This window comes from Rhea pennata, chromosome 5, assembly GCF_028389875.1.
Source record: "Rhea pennata isolate bPtePen1 chromosome 5, bPtePen1.pri, whole genome shotgun sequence".
NCBI classification, from domain to species: Eukaryota; Metazoa; Chordata; class Aves; order Rheiformes; family Rheidae; genus Rhea; species Rhea pennata.
The window spans coordinates 51,061,801-51,078,841 of record NC_084667.1 but is presented as its reverse complement, the minus strand read 5'-3'; the positions used below and the strand labels follow the sequence as shown (position 1 = coordinate 51,078,841).

The 17,041-nt window shown below is 36.4% G+C and overlaps 1 protein-coding gene across 3 annotated transcripts in view; it reads left to right on the top strand.

Moving 5' to 3' along the window:
* The window catches only part of EML5 (EMAP like 5), a 126,083-nt gene that overhangs the window by 82,172 nt on the left and 26,870 nt on the right, over nt 1–17,041 (top strand). The window contains exons 24-29 of one of the 3 annotated variants that reach the window (XM_062576123.1): nt 169–257; nt 784–960; nt 3,964–4,165; nt 5,679–5,805; nt 7,161–7,175; nt 15,396–15,404. In XM_062576123.1, coding sequence (XP_062432107.1) covers nt 169–257; nt 784–960; nt 3,964–4,165; nt 5,679–5,805; nt 7,161–7,175; nt 15,396–15,404 — 619 coding nt within the window. The remainder of the gene's footprint in view (nt 1–168; nt 258–783; nt 961–3,963; nt 4,166–5,678; nt 5,806–7,160; nt 7,176–15,395; nt 15,405–17,041) is intronic. The other 2 variants (XM_062576121.1, XM_062576120.1) reach the window with 2 other exon arrangements.

The following is a 17,041-nucleotide window of genomic DNA, read 5'->3' as shown; positions in this document are numbered from 1 at the left end:
ATCTTCAGAAAAGCAGACTTCTAGTTCTGCTCTTTGTAAAGGCAGCAGTTAGTTTAATGGAAACAAATCGTGAAATGTTAACAAAAAAAATTTCAAAATAAACTTCTTTTTTAGTAAAATGGAATGTTCTAATTAATGTTAATATCCAATATGTAATATGTTTTATAGGGAAGCTTTTGCAAGTCAACACTGGTGCTAAAGAGCAGTTGTTTTTTGAAGCTCCTCGTGGAAAGAAACAGACAATTCCTAGTTTGGAGGTGAGGAAACAGATTGCTTTCTTAATTATGCTATAACAGCCCATGCCATTATAATTTTATACATCATTCTCTATTAAATCTTAACTGTTTTGTTGAAGAAAGTTCTCTTTGAGCATTTGCTGTGCTTTGTCCTTTTTATTACAGCCTGTTCAATTAGGTAATCAGAATGATGAATAATTTTGCTTTTGAAGACGTGTCTATCATTATATAATAATACAATATAGTATTCATAATATATATACATATATACACAAAGGTAGTTTATTATAGCTGTAATGTTGTTTTCTCAAACAGAGGATTATTTTAGAGCAAAGTGAATATGGATGGTTTTCAAAATAATGCGTTCTATGAGATTGAAAAAGTAATTTGTTTTCTCTAGCTTTAAAGGATAGGTAAGGTCAAAAGTCTATTTTAAATACTTCTAGAGACTTATATTTTACAATGCAAGGACTTTTTCTTGAAATCAGATATAGAAGAAAACTGCCTGGGAAAAGGATATTCTGTCTCAAACAGGTTGTTTTTGTAGGTAGAAAAGATTGGCTGGGCATCATGGACAAGTGTTCTAGGCTCCTGCTGTGAAGGAATCTGGCCAATAATTGGTGAAGTCACGGATGTAACTTCTTCATGCCTCACTAGTGATAGTAAAGTATTAGCCACAGGAGATGATTTTGGATTTGTGAAACTGTTTCGATACCCTGCTAAAGTAAGTAACTTTCAGCTGTGTGTGTAGGAACACTGCTTAATAAAACTGCCTATTCAAAACTGTAAATAATCACCACTTTGAACAAAATAGTGCTTTTAAACTTTTGTCCTTATGATCAAATAAAGCATTAAGTATTATATTGCAATTTTCAGTGGCTTAAACTTTTAATTAATAAGAATGGCTGTTCCAGGTCAGACTAAAGATCCATCTTGTCTAGCGTCCTATCTAGTGACAAGTGCCTAGGAAAAAGTAGAATGGAAAAGGCATCTAGTGATACTCTACCAGGCTCTAGTAGTTTGTAGGTCAGGCAATATCTAATAATGTTTTAGGCATTAATATGCTCAGTATAGATTTATCAGTGTAGTTTCTAGCCCCTTTCACTCTTTTTTTCGGAGACAATGAAAAATTCTTCCTTAATTTTTAACATCGCTTATTATTTTCAGGCATCTGTTCTGTCCCTGCCTCAGCTGCCCTTTTCCAAGATGAAGAGCTTTAGTATTTTCTAATCATGCATCACACAAAAGCTATTCCAAAAGCACATTATTCTTGTTACTCTTCTAGGACCTTTCTAGTTCTCTTGTGTATTTTTCAGTGAATATTTCTTCAGTTTTGAATATTTATTGTGCCAGTGATATCAATAATGCACAGGCATTGGCCCAAAATATTCTGTGTGCCTTTTCACAGAATCACAGAATGGTTGAGGTTGAAAAGCGACCTCTGGAGATCCTCTAGTCCAACCTCCCTGCTCAAGCAGGGTCACCTAGAGCGTGCTAGACAGGATTGCATCCAGGCAGGCCTTGAAGATCTCCAGAGAAGGAGACTCCACAACCTTTCTGGGCAACCTGTGCCAGTGCTCTGTCACTCTCACAGTGAAGAAATTCCCCCTCACCTTCAGGCAGAACTTCCTGTGCTTCCATTTCTGCCCATTGCCTCTTGTCCTATCACACGGCACAATTGAAAAGAGTTTGTCCCCATCCTGTTGACACCCTCCCTTCAGGTACTTATACACATTGATAAGATCCCCCCTCCGTCTTCTCTTCCCCAGGCTGAAGAGGCCCAGCTCTCGCAGCCGTTCCTCATAGGGCAGATGCTCCAGCCCTCTGATCATCTTTGTAGCCCTACACTGGACTCTCTCCAGTAGCTCCATGTCTTTCTTGTACTGGGGAGCCCAGAACTGGACACAGAACTCAAGATGAGGCCTCAGCAGGGCTGAGTAGAGGGGCAGGATCACCTCCCTCGACCTGCTGGCAACGGTCTTCCTAATGCACCCCAGGATACCATTGGCCTTCCTGGTCACAAGGGCACATTGCTGGCTCATGGTCAGCTTGTCATCCACCAGCACTCCCAGGTCCTTCTCTGCAGAGCTGCTCTCCAGCAGGTCAGCCCCCACAGTGTACTGGTGCCTAGGGTTATTTCTCCCTAGGTGTAGGACCCTGCACTTGCACTTGTTGAACCTCATGAGGTTCCTCTCTGCCCAGCTCTCCAGCCTGTCCAGGTCTCTCTGAATGGCAGCACAGCCCTCAGACGTGTCAGCCACTCCTCCCAGCTTGGTATCATCAGCAACTTGCTGAGGAGGCACTCTGTCCCCTCATCCAGGTCATTGATGACAGAGTTGAACAGGATGGGACCCAGTACTGATCCCTGAGGGACTCCACTAGCCACAGGCCTCCAACTGGACTCCATGCCACTGATGACAACCCTCTGAGCTCTGCCTTTCAGCCAGTTCTCAAGACACCTCACTGTCCACTCACCTAACCCACACTTCCTGATCTTATCTAGGAGGATGTTATGGGAGAGTGTCAAAAGCCTTGCTGAAGTCAAGGTACACAATGTCCACTGCTCTGCTCTCCCCTCATCTACCAAACCAGTCATTCCATCATAGAAGGCTCTCAGATTGGTTAAGCAGGATTTTCTCTTGCTGAATCCATGCTGGCTACTCCTGATCACCTTCTTTTCCTCCGTATGCTTGGACATCCAGAATGAGCTGTTCCATCACCTTTCCAGGGACGGAGGTGAGGCTGACCGGCCTGTGGTTGCCTGGGTCCTCTTTCTTGCCCTTTTTGAAGACTGGAGTGACACTGCCTTTCTTCCAGTCCTCAGGCACCTCTCCAGTTCTCCATGACTTTTCAAAGATGATGGAGAGTGGCCTGGCAACAACATCTGCCAGCTCCCTCAGTACCTGTGGGTGCATCCCATCTGGGCCCATGGATTTGTGGATGCCTAGCCTGTCCAGAAGGTCTCTAATCCTTTCCTCCTCAACCAAAGGAAAGTCTTCCCTTCTCTGGACTTTTTTGCTCACGTCCAGGCTCTGGAATTCTTGAAGGCTGCCCTTAGCAGTGAAGACTGAAGCAAAGAAGGCATTCAGTAATTCTGTCTTTTCTGTATCCCTTGTCACCAGGACCCCTGCCCCATTCAGTAGCGGGCTCGCATTTTTCCTAGTCCTCCTCTTGCTACTGATGTATTTGAAGAAGCCCTTCTTGTTGTCCTTGCCATCGCTTGCCTGATTTAATTCCAGATGAGCCTTATCCTTCTTCATCACATCTCTGCATACTCTGACAGCATTCTTACAATCCTCTCAAGTAGCCTGTCTCCTGTTCCACGTTCACTTTGCTGGGGGCAGGAGTTCTTGCTCTTGATCTGTTAGACTTTATTGTTTTTATGAAAAATAGTCCAGTATTGATTACTGGAATCAATTCAGAAACAGATTCTTTTGTGATCAAGCAATTAAATGTTGTCTTGCTGCAAATTACAATAATTTTACTCTCTTTTTCATGTAAAGTGTTTCCCACTTGGTGTGGAAATATAGTTAACATTTCATGAAGTTTCTGTAGCAGAGGATTTTGGAAAATCATGTAATACATACAAATGCAAAACAGCTAAAGCATAAACTGTGAAGAAGATAAGAACATTCTGTTGGACAAAAGTCCACTGGTAACTCATTTCAGGTTTATCTGGAAGACTGGTTAATTTTTGGTCTGTGCCTTTTTTCCCTTCCTTTCTTAGGGAAAGTTTGGAAAATTTAAGAGATATGTGGCCCACAGTACCCATGTAACAAATGTCCGTTGGACCTATGATGACGGTTTATTGGTTACTGTTGGAGGAGCAGACACCTCTTTAATGCTGTGGACTTATGAGATGGAAGGGCATCGGGATAGCAGGCAGTGTGACAGCGAAGAGTCTGATCTAGATTCAGAAGAAGATGGAGGTCAGTAATAATTTATAAGAGTGGCCAGATTATTCTGGGCTCAGAAAACTCTTTACTTTGTTAACGGAAAATTGGTAGTTTAGAAATAATAATTTTTTTATATAAGATTGCTTTCATTTTAAATATTTGTGATATTTCTAAAATATTAATTAAACTCACTATTTGAGGAAAAGACTGAAAAACTTGTAAAGAAAGTGATAATAAATTATTGGCTTAATGTTTTGAGTCAGAATATATGAAAAGAATCTTGATATCTTTAACATGAAAAAACTTCTAGAAATCTATAGAAAAGTAAATTCATGACAACTTAGATTTTGGCACTATTTATAGGAAATTATGTTGAAATCTATGAGAACATAGTTATCTTGCATTATATCATCCAAGCCTGTACCATAAAAGCAGAGTAGACTGAAGTAGACTGATGTTCATATTATACTGCAAGCTATTGCAATATTATAAAATCAGTAGTTATAAAGTATTAGTTACATTTTGTAGAATTAAGTTCTTTTATTTTTTTCCATACTTAATGTTTCCCTTTCCATGTTGTAACTCCATGGGTTCATGTGCCCAAAAACTTCCTAAAGATTTGTCTCCCTGATCCCAAATTCATTTTTTCTTATATTAATCACAGCATTCAAGTACCTTTAAACTATTTCTGCTAATTTTAAGTGCTCAGCTTCTGGCTGTGGCCTGGTAGCACGTCTTTGCCCAATACCAATCCCGAGGCTCTGGTGCTTTACACACAATCCTCTTAGAGTGTGTGTTCAGATGTGTTCTAAAACAAAGAAAAGGTCTACTAGGCTTTTCTAGTAAAGACATGAAAAAACTTCTAGAAATCTATAGAAAAGTAAATTCATGACAATTTAGATCTTTTTCCACAAAGCTTTCTCTGTGTCAGGCCCAACTAATTTCAATTGAGGTAAAGAACTACTTAGAAAGATGATATTAGTAGTCTCAGTCTTTGAAAAAATGGAGCGTGAATAACAACCATGTCACTATTTTTCCCTTTTTGCCATGTTTACTGTACTAAGCATCATCCTGATGTGGCTGACCTGCTCTACACATTATATAGGCACTTGATATAAAGTTATAGGTACCATCTAAGGGTTGGTGCTTAATAAGTAGATCTTGAAATTGAGAGCAACCTGGCAATAAATATTCCAGAACTTAACAGCAGGTATCATGTAATGAGGTGCTTTGTGATGACCCTGAGTTAAAGCCAACCAAACAGAATGGGGTAGCTTTGAACATCCTTCAATCTTCTCTAATAGATATTTTTCAATTTTAAAGGATAATGTAGAGGATCTTTTTTCTTGGAATGTCTTATAGACAACGTTGATGATTCACATCTACTTCCTTTCAATTGAGTTTTTATGCTATTAATGATACATGTTATAGTTGTTGTTGTAGTCCAGTACTTTGGTGAGAGCTGCAGAAATAAAATTATGATTCTTAATTTTTATTATCTTGATTTGTTTTAGTACTGTTCACTCTGTGATTGTTTTTTTTTTAGGTTATGACAGTGATGTGACAAGGGAAAATGAAATTAATTACACCATCAAAGCCTTATCAACAAACATTAGACCAATGTTTGGAATTAAGCCTCATCTGCAACAAAAGGAGCCAACATTAGATGAAAGGTAATTGCTAAATTACAATTGTAGCAAGAAAAAAGAATCTCAAAAGGTGATTAATAATAAAATATAATTATCCTAGAATGTATATACAACTAAAAAGGTTGTGTATAAAAAGAGTGGAAATACTTTTAAAAAAAAAAAAAAAGCCTACCAAATGTCATGCCTTGAGGGCTAGGCTGCATCTTTTTTTCGGAGAGAACAAAAGACCACAATTGATGTATGTATATTTATTATGTTTGGAGAGCTTCTTAAGATAATTGAATTATTTCTTATTGTTTGAAAGTATTGTGTTCTTTTTGAAACTTTTAAATACCTAATGGTAGCTAATGAGAGCATCATAGTCATGAGCACCTATAGTTGTTTTGTTGTAGGGCAGTTTTCAGTTTTTTCTAGTTTTGTCCAAATGTAACTTACCAGTCTTAAATGGCTTCATGCATGGTTATCTCTCCAGATAACTTCCTCCTCTGAAAATTTTTGTCCAGAGTGGTTCTGCAGTTTCTGTGCACGAGCCTTGCAAAATGAAGCTGTTTGTTTATCAGTATTAACAGTAGTATTAAAGAGTAGGAAGTGAGGAAAACACTCACTGCTTAGGAGGAAGAATATTGAGAAATAGCAGATAGATTACTTCCTGCAAGAATGCAAGGGGTTCTGTTATGATGCATGCCTCTTTCTTCAATGAAGCCAACTATCTGTGATGCCCTCATTGAAAAATGCAACCTGAAATCTGTTTTTTTTTCCTTGTTGCTGAAATAAGGAAAGTATAGCTTTTTTGTTTTGTTTTTATGTTGCTGAAATAAGGAAAGGATAGCTGCATATAAAGCTGTTGTTACCAGTCTTGCATTCAAAATGAAAAATCATCTTTATGTGTATTAATTGGACACATTTGATATGTAAATACAAAGGAAATAATATGCATAGAATCAACATTTCATGTTTTATATTTACTCTTGTAAATCAAAGCTGTGATTAAAAAGGCTTTTTTATGAAACCTCTTGTATTTCTTTCAATAATGGTTTTCTGATGCTGGTTTTGTTTTTCTGTCTGAAGTAGAAAATTAAAGAAAATAAATTTTTTAGGGAGATAACTAGGTTCTGATTCAAAACACACAAAAGTTGATGAAAGGATTCCATTGTCTTCGTTGTTGAAAAGGGGTCTAAAAGTTTGGGGCCCTAAAACTTCAAATGGAGGGAGAGAGAAGTTTTTGAAGAGTAAAAACAGAGTATGTTAACTGTATGTGTTTTAACTTCTGGTCTACTGAAGTTAATAGAGTAAGACTGGTAAATATTTTAGTAGATCTACTTTTATAAACACTATTTTTTGTTTTGTTTTGTTTCTCTTCCCTTTTGCTTCCTATGAAGGCAGGGGGTTGTGAGGTAAGTTTATTTTTGCAAAGTGCAGGATCAACGACATTTTGATAATTAAACAGTTTGGAGAAGTAGAGTTATATTTTGAAATAGACGTGAATGCTTTAACAGTTTATTATTAAATAGTAGCTTGTTGTATAGTAGCTTGATGATGTATATGGGATGAGGTCATCAGATCTTATTTTGTGTTCACTGATACTTTGGAGCAGCTAAGGAACAGCTTGACTTAAGTAGCTATAGCCTGAGAGCTAAACTAGCTTCTTGGAGACTTCTATATAGCATTGTTTACACTGCTGGTTTAGAGGTCCAAGATGGAATAAAAATTACAGGGTACATCTCACAGAGATGTGTGAAGTGGCTACGCAAGCAGTATTGCCATATCTGCACGGTTGTGCCAGAGCTAATGAAAGCTTCAGGGCAGAAAGAGGTATTAATAACTTTGCTGAAGCATTGTGCCAATTCACCTTCATGCTTAATGAACTGCATTGCTAATTCCACACAGCATTATTCTATGACATGAAGATTTACTAGGTTAGGGATCTCCGTAAGGTATGAATTTTTGCGTGTACTCCATTTGGAATGTATACATACTTACAGATATACTCTTACATTTGTAGGCAACAAATCCACCCTTTCTCAGAGCTGCATACTGAGCTGCGAAGACATTCAGTTCCACATTGGTTAAGAAAGCAGAATGCCTTTCATATCTACCTGGCTTCTTTTCCACAAGAAATTATACTCTTGTAGTGACAGATGATAGGGCTAAGTTGATTCCTGGTAGGATCAACACAAGGGGTTAGTACGTATCCCTCTGTAGGCAATTTGACGCAATCAAGAACACCAGCTTTTCTAGCTAAATTTTAGATCATCCCAGAAAAATAGCCTGGAGAGTCTATATAAAATAATATAAATGTTTTTCTTCTGTGTTCATTTATTCACACAATATTTGGATATACTGCGCAGAGTGTGGTAGTACATCAGTGACATTGCATGTTATGACTAAACTTGTTATATAGACTGCCTAACATTTAAAGAGGTACATTTCCTGTAGTAACACTTTCTCTGAATCCCAGTATTTTCAGGAATACAGAGACGCACCAGTGTAGACTACACTTCTGATGGAGTGTGTCTTTCAAACATTTTTAATCTGGTGTATAAAGGATAATCCATTTTCGGAAGGTATCTGAACATTTTTCGCTAATTAGTGTAGGAAGAGTCTACTACCGTATGGGAGAAGAGGGAGCTAAATACTGCCAGATAATTGAACTCTAAAGTCTAAGTAGGTTTTAAAAGCCAGATCAAAAATGTAGTTACTGCTTAGCATGATTGTACCTGATTTTCAGATATCTGACAGCAGAAGTGAACTTGATAAACCCTAGTTAAATATTGAAGTTCTCGAAGCACAGAAGCAAGAAGAAAGACACCTAGGAATACAAATTTTAATATCTAGAATGCTAAAGAAGATAAGTCAAAACAAGGGGCAGCGCTTAAAAAAGAAACATACCTGAAATCTCATCTGTCTCCTGCTTCTGCCTAACAAAAGCACACCTGTGAGGCCAGGAGCAGTAGTCCAAGACTGTGGCCTGAATCGAGAGTCAGAAATGATTTTATTTGGTACCAAAAATTGATTCTCTAGAATCATTTTAATTTGTTAGGATAAGAAGTTCACAGAATCACAGAATGTTTGAGGTTGGAAGGGACCTCTGGAGGTCATCTAGTCCAACCCGCCTGCTCAAGGATAGAGCACTATCCAGTGTGCTCTAGGTGAGCCTAGACTGGCAGATTGGATAGGATTGCATCCAGAGGGGTTTTGAATGTCTCCAGAGAAGGAGACTCCACAACCTCTCTGGGCAACCTGTTCCAGTGCTCTACCACTCTCACAGTAAAGAAATTCTTCCGTATATTTAGGTGGAACTTCCTGTGTTTCAGTTTTTCCCCATTGCCTCTTGTCTTGTCACTTGGCACCACTCAAAACAGTCTGGCCCCATTCTCTTGACCCCCTGTTTTAAGGTACTTACAGACACTGGTAAGATCCGCTGTCAGTCTTCTCTTCTCCAGGTTAAATGTGCCCAGGTCTCATGACCTTTCCTCATAGATACAGACACTGGTAAGATCCCCTGTTAGTCTTTTCTTCTCCAGGTTAAATATGCCCAGCTCTCATGGCCTTTCCTCATAGGGCAGGTGCTCCAGCCCTCTGATCATCTTCGTAGCCCTACGCTGGACTCTCTCCAGTAGCTCCATGTCTTTCTTGTAACGGGGAGCCCAGAACTGGACGCAGTACTCCAGTTGACCTCACGTTTTATGCAGTGGCCAAGTTGTAGGTAGTAGGCTGATGCAGACATAAGAGTTTTAGGTTCTTTAGTCTGTTAAGAGTTCACATATGCATGCTAGGCCTAGTTATCAGGTGTGTCAAAAGAGTCACTTCTTTCTGTTAAAGCTCTACAGAAAGGATTAAAAGAATCATACAATCAGAAAGAGTAAGCAAAAAGAGACCACAGAATTCTGCAGTCTGGTGGGTGAGGAGCTTCTCTGTGGAGTAGGGAATTTGGGGTTCTGCTTTCAGTTCTTCCAGGGACCCTTTGATGCAAAATGAAAATGTAGTTCCTGGAATGTGAACCTGAATAAAGCGCTATTTTGCTCTCTTAAGGTAGTATCCTGATCTTACTTTTTTGAGAAGGGATAAATCTTTTTTTCTCCTTAACAATGGCAGAAGAAAAAAAAAAATTTGTTCTCTCCATTACAACTGCATGATTTCACTTGGAGGAAGGGGCAGTGCTTTGTCTCAATTATTTCTATAGTTAGCACATTAACTTGGATGTGTGTTTGAATTACCTCACACTTGTAGGCAACACTGCCTTTTTTTTTCCTTTTGCTACTTTTGTGGGACTATGTTTTTTGGGGGGGGGAGGGTGCTAATTATGGCAGTGATTTTATCTGTGCAATTCACTATTCAGAAGTAAACATTTTTGATGCCTTAAATTTTTAGTTGCATTTTCTCTGCTGCTTGAGACAATTGAAGAAGAAAGTAATAGAAATTGTAGAGAAGGATTTAGAGATGAATGGAAGAAATAGCTTGCTGCACACCAAGCCCCAGCCTTCCCACACAACCATTTGCAGTTTTATTGCATAGATCAGACAACAAAAAGCAACAACTGAATTAAATTATGTGCTCTAGTATAAGAGAGTACACACGTCCAGAAGGTGCAAAGCTCTAAAATAATACAGTTGACATTAATTCATTCTAGTATAGCCCACTACAGTCTAAGAATGAAGGAAAATATTGATAGCATTGCAGTGGTACTGTTGAATCTTTGTTCTGGGATAGTAAGGAAAAATGCAAATGGAAGAGAATGGAAGAGCTACAGAATGCATTAGCTTGAAATCTATTTCAACTTGCTTTTGCTGAGGTGTCTTAGTTATCGCTCCTGTCTTTGCAGTATAGCTATCTCAAGTGCCTAAAGTGGGAAATATACCAATATTTCAGTGGTAAACTCTTTTAAGATTTTTTCTTACTCTATATAGTTTTATTTGAAAACTTATTTTTATTTGCTGTTATAGGTTCCCATAAAGGATTTTTCACTTTATTGTAAGTTTTCAAATTAAAAATAGAATAGAAACATGGCAATAGAAACATTCTTTCCAAGTCCTAAATATAAATCAGTATTACATCATTATGTGATGTAGTGATACAAAAACATCATCAGGTTGGCTAGAGTTAAAAGATTCTGAGTGGAACATCCTTTAGGAAGTGAGAGAGGGTATCCTTTGAAAATGAGTCAATTTAAAAATTGACTTAATAGAAATATCCTGAAGCCTTAAATTTTAGGCATATTTTTGAAAATAATTGTGTGCTTATCAGTTTAAGGATCTCTTGAGGTTTTGTTTAAGGCCATCTCTACTAATGCTGTATCATTTCCCAGTGAAGTAGGATTGCCATAATATATCATTGATATTGCAATATTTATTTGAACTTAGATCAAAAAAGACAAAATGGTTTTGGCTGTGGATCATCAATTATGTCTGTAATTTGAATTATTTGTATTTCCAAATAACATTATTATAAGGTATTTTATGTGAAAGATGTCTGCAGTGTGTCTAATTTTGTCTTGTAACAGCTTTATGAATGTTTGAGATCACAAAATAAATGGGGAAATCATTTATATCCTTTACTAAAGTTTTCTTTCCTAGTATATTTTTATGCTAGGTCAGTTGCTCAAAAGAAAGATCCACCATAGATAGTTAATTATGAAAACACCTCTTATTCCTTGCAGATTAGGAGAATGTCACTGCATTCTTACTCTGTTGTTAGGCTTTTCTAGAGGCGTTTGCTGTTTGTCAGAGAGGGAGGATACTGTGATTAATGTCTTTCAGATTAGAATGACTATACCAAGAGAAGTCAAAACTAAAGAAAAAAGAATTCTGGTTTAATTCACCATAAATTTTACATATTAAAGATTTGCAAGCAGCCAAAGCCTTTTAAAAAGTTTGTCTCTGATAGTCATCACTGTCCCGTTCTCTTAATAGATATCATTAATGAGTCCATGTGCATGTCCTCTTGCTTGGGAGGATTCCCATGTATTACATTTCTATTGAATAGAAATAGAAATTTCAGATTTTCTGCATACACTCCCAGGTGCATTTCAAAACCAAGCATTTTTGCAAAATTGCTCTTTTTTTTTCTAACGGATTTTTGTATGTGCAAAAGGATGCGTACAAAAAATAATCAGTTTTTGTTCCTTGGATATTTGTAATGGATAAGGAACTAGTGAACTAGTCCTCTGCTGACCCGGAAGTGAAGATTTTTTTTTTGGAATAGTAAAGGAAAGGAAAAAAACCTAAGCTGTGCTCATGATGGGGAAGAGGAAGCTGTTAATACAGAGATTCCTTTATCTGAATTCGAATCACCTCAAAATTGTCACCTTAAAAATTGCCATTGAAAAAGAAATTAAGAGATTTCATATAAACATGTTGAATATGTTTTGGTTGAACAGATGGAATGCAAGCAGACAATTCTGCTTGCCAGTCTAGTCATTTCTAATATGAATGTAAATAGCGTGAATTCCAGAGTTTTTATAATCTCTTCCTTTAAAATTCTTTCAGAATTCTTTCATGAAGGTTGTAAGATGTCCTATGACATTCTTATAATTGAAATATAATTTTTCAATATAATTGAAAAATAATTGTTTTATTCACATAGGTTTCTCTTATAAAGGGATCTTGAATGTATTTCTATTACTCATTTACGAATACAACTTTTTATAAAAAGCCTGTTTTTCATCTCCTTTTCCTCTCTCAACTTCTGTGATTCAGGGGAGGGGAGAAGCCATGTATCAGAATGAAAAATTACATCAATGGACTTAGTTTTATTAGCGTCTTTGCTCTCTCTATTCACCTTGTTTATAGAAAAAATGAAATAAATTATAGGATAGTTTTATTTCAATGCTAAAGAAGGCTTACACATCTAACTTCTTAAAGTTTAACCTGTGTAATTTCAAGTTACTATTTTAATGCTAAGATTTGACAATTTTGGGGGGGGAGGGTTAAAGAAACAGTTTCTTGGAAAAATCTTTCTGTGAAACAGTTTCTGCACATTGGCATGTACGTTAGTGCAAGGCATTAGCTTTGAGGCTAAAAAGCAAGAAATTTCTGGAGTTTCATACTTGACAAGCAAGAATATTATTATTATTAGTTGTATTTTGGTGTCCCTGAGCCATAGGGTAAACTAGAACAATATTACAGAAAGAGATCCTTTCCCCTTTCCACTTTGAGGTAAAATTTTTTTCCTCCCATAGCTGAGCTGCCTGACTTGATCTTTTAGAGAATTAAAGAGCCAATTACCAATATACCAAAGTTTACAAAATCCTGTTTCAAATGCAAATAAAAATAAAATTATTAATTTTGTAACAAAAATCATCAGATTTAACCAAGAAAGAAATGCCTAGAGAGACAATTACATGGCCCAGTGATGAGGGTTAGAATATTACTATTTGGCTTAGCGACAATCTGTGTAGATTGGCTTTATCAACAAAACATAAGAAGTTGTTACTGGAACCATATCGACTTGTCAGAGAAGTCAAGAATAAGGTAACTGGAACACAGGCAGATTACTAGATAGATTGAATACAGCTCCAAGTAATAGTCTTGTGTATTTCAGTGATGAAGACACTGCAGAAACCTTTTATGAAAACTGCCCTGTGCCTGTTGGGTACCCGTCATATCTCCATATATGTAAATATTTGTCAGCTACTAATAGGTTAGGTCTCTTCCAGTACCTGTGCATAGCTTGTGAGCTGAGATGGGCTGAGCTTTAGATTTGCTTTGTGCTTTCAGAGCTCTAGAAAATTTGCAGTAAAATTCTAATAGTATAGATAAAATCAGTGACATTCTAGATGTTTCAAAGATGGATCACTGTGTTATTATATATGCATTTCCCAAGGAGGAGAAAGAAGGGGATTTAGACACAAATTGAGATGAAAAGGAGGGGCAGCGTTGAACAGGACTTTAGAGGATTTGTGTAGGATTATTTAATTCTGTTGAATGCAATGACTGTAATGGCTAAAGATGTGATAAAAATGTTACTTGCACAATTTTAAAAGATTCAGGTACATTTAGATTATTTGGAAAAACTAATTCAAAGTCTGAAGTACCTGGTAAAAAAGCTAGTATCGTGCAAGATGGAAAATTGTTAATTTAGAAGCTATTCCTTCTAAGGAAAGGTAGGAGATCCAGGCTTATCTTGGGTTCACTGTCCTTTGATTTATCCAGTTTATCTAATTGAAACATTTGTGGCTTATGTTGGGGTTTTTTGGATCTCTAGAGGTGTGACTTTACCTGTTTTACTACAGACTGAAATCCAAGTGAAAATCTAGGGGAAATTTTGAATCTGAGTAGCAAATGTTTTTCCAAACTTTTAAGTCATGACACTGAAAAAGTGGAGTTGGAGATTAAAGATCTAGAAAGGCCGAATGCAACCTAAAGATTGCTTCTGACTATTCATATGAACATTCAGTTCAACAGACTGAGGAAAATTTACATTTTTTTCAAGAACGGAGTGCAGTTGTCATTGTCTCTGCATCATGCTTATTCTGAAATGTGTCTGAAGATATTTGAACTCTAGTCTTTGAAGCATCATGCATGTTAGTGAAAGTAAAATCTGATTGAGATGGATTTGAACTTTATTGGGATAATCAACCATGATTTAGCAGTTTCCTTTATAAAGAAGTAATGCACCAGTTATTCTTAGAGTTTTGCCTCACAGAATAAAACTGGAACAAATCAGAAGAGATTCGGGAAATGGATTGTTTTCCTTGGAAAAAGAAAAATCTGTTAGTAAGCTGATAACACTATTTTCTTTGTTTTGTGGAATGTTTTCCCTTCTAGATGAAGTAAAAATTAATTTTGCTTGACTTGTAAGTGAAAAGGTTGATAACTAGTGTCTCTTTTACTGCAGCCAAATTTCTTGAAAGTTCTTAAAAGAAAGGGAAATTAAAACAGAGAATGTGTGCCTACTAATGAGACTAATGAAAGTGCCAATTCGTAGTATAAGTATTAGGAAATAATCTGTATGTATCATGTGTTCTGATGATTAAGATTAATGATGGCTTTTTGCTAGTCAGAATATAGGAATATGTATCATATGTGACTAAGAAAAGCCATCCAATGAATTTGTAGAATAGATGTCCAAGTATCTTCAGCCAACATGAATTAAATAATCAGGAAAAAAAGCAGTAGCTCTGTATCAGTAATGCTCAGTGCCCGATGTGTTTTGACTAGCTGAGATAACTCAACAAATTTTTGTGAGTGAGCTTGTACATTTATTTTCAATAGTGAACTGAATCCCCTCTTAGAGATGTTAATCTGCTAAACCGTTCTTTTGAATAATTCAAGTATTTTATTTGCCAACTCTTTAAATGCTTGATACGCTTCAGAATTTTGGGGGTCTGTTTCTGCTTTCTTTCTCTGTTGTATGTTATCAATTAGTCCTAAGAATTACGTTCTCATGCCCTCACATGTGCTTAATTCCCGTGTAAATGAGCTGGGGCTTTCTGCATGAATAAAAGAATCATATAGCCTATGGAGTTGTGAATAATCCCCTTGTTGTAAAATGTATTTGTTTGTAAAAAGAAGTAAACGAACCAGAAATTATTTCTATAAATAATTCACTGACACACAACTTTCAGCCAAACTTATATAAGTAATCTTTTCTTTTTTTCACCTGCTGCTGAAAAGAGGTTCCAGGTAATGCTTTTTTTTTTTTTTTTTTTTTTTGCTCCCCCCCCACCATGTTTTACTGTCATCTCTCATTAACCTTAAAAAGCCATCTGTCATGTTGGTGTCATTTTGAGTGTTATACAACACACTTCTAGCTCTTCAGAATGTTGCTGTACTACTTAATAATTCTGTGTATTCTGTTCTGGCATACAAACAAGTTAGATATATTCTTCACCCACCAGGAGAATCAGCTACATGACCATCAAACTAGCCTATGTTTTACTAGCACCAATTTGCATTAGTATTCATTAAAATATATAAAATATATTAAAACATATTTTGAAAGTATTTTACTGTATTATTTTTAAATATTTTATATATTGTATGTAAAATATATAAATCTTTTATAAAAATATAAGTCCCTTCCTAGTGGACAGCTGTCCACCTTATAGATGAATTCTTATGCATTTGATTTGACAGTTTTACCTGAAATGTCAAGTTTTGCATGTTTCTAAATTATTTAGGTATTAGATTACCTATATCTGCATTTGTGCATACAAATTGGCACTTAGAGGACACATGAAAATCATTCTGACTAATTATTTACAGTGAGCAGTATTTTAAAACTGCCGTGTTTCATTATCTTCTAATGGAAATCAGGCCTCTAAAGTTTTACAGGTGACTTTGAAAATCTTACTCAGAATAAGTGAAAACAAAGCAAAACAAAACCCTTCTTGCTTTTCTAATTCATTTTCTGCTTGGGGAAGGGTAGTGAAGTCACTCTGTGCTGAAGACTAATGCAAAATCGATTGCCTACCTTGTATGCAGTTCTTCCAAAGTATAAGGTGTAATTCTGGTGACTCAAACAGGCAAAGAACTTTTTCATTGGTACCAACAGCTATAATTTGCTCTGAGAAATCACACTCAAAATAACTTTTTAATTTTTAAAACAGAAATAAGAGTCCTATTTGGCATAGTCGTAAGTTACCGTGGAACTCAAAGAATCAATGGCAGTTTATACTATACAAAACATGAAGAGGAGCAATTCGAAAGACGATCCTTTGTTCCACTAGTAACTTCAGAAACTGCATATCAAAAATAAACAGAGGGAGAAAGATACAGTAACATCATACAAGACAACATGGATAACAGTAATATTGAAACTGTGTCTAAAAGCATGAAGGGAGGGTTTCTTTCCATAAAATACTTCAAAATGTTTCTATTCCTTCTCTTTTTTTAAAGTCTCCTAACAAGAAACGTTAAAATACGAATCTGAATCTATTTGCATGTTGAAAATAGAGTGTCCAATCTAAGGAACTTGTTTCCCCTGTGTTAGATGGCTTGAAGCTCCTTCTATATTTTCAGAGAAACCCCATCCACATGTCCACTGACTCTAAAATGTTATTCATGCCTCTGCCACCCATCTTTTGCCCACAGTTTTTGAGAATGCAGCTAATATGATGCATGCAGATATATGACCATTATGTATTGTATGTGTAATTCATCTTCTTGCACATTAAATCTAAGAAATAGCAAATGAAAAAGATCTTCAGATTTTGTACATTTAAAGTAACACTTGGAAAATGTATTTGAGGAAATTGTATTTGAGTGTCCTTTGATATTCCTGCTTGTTAGGGTCCCGGTTGTCACCCTGATAGTTAACT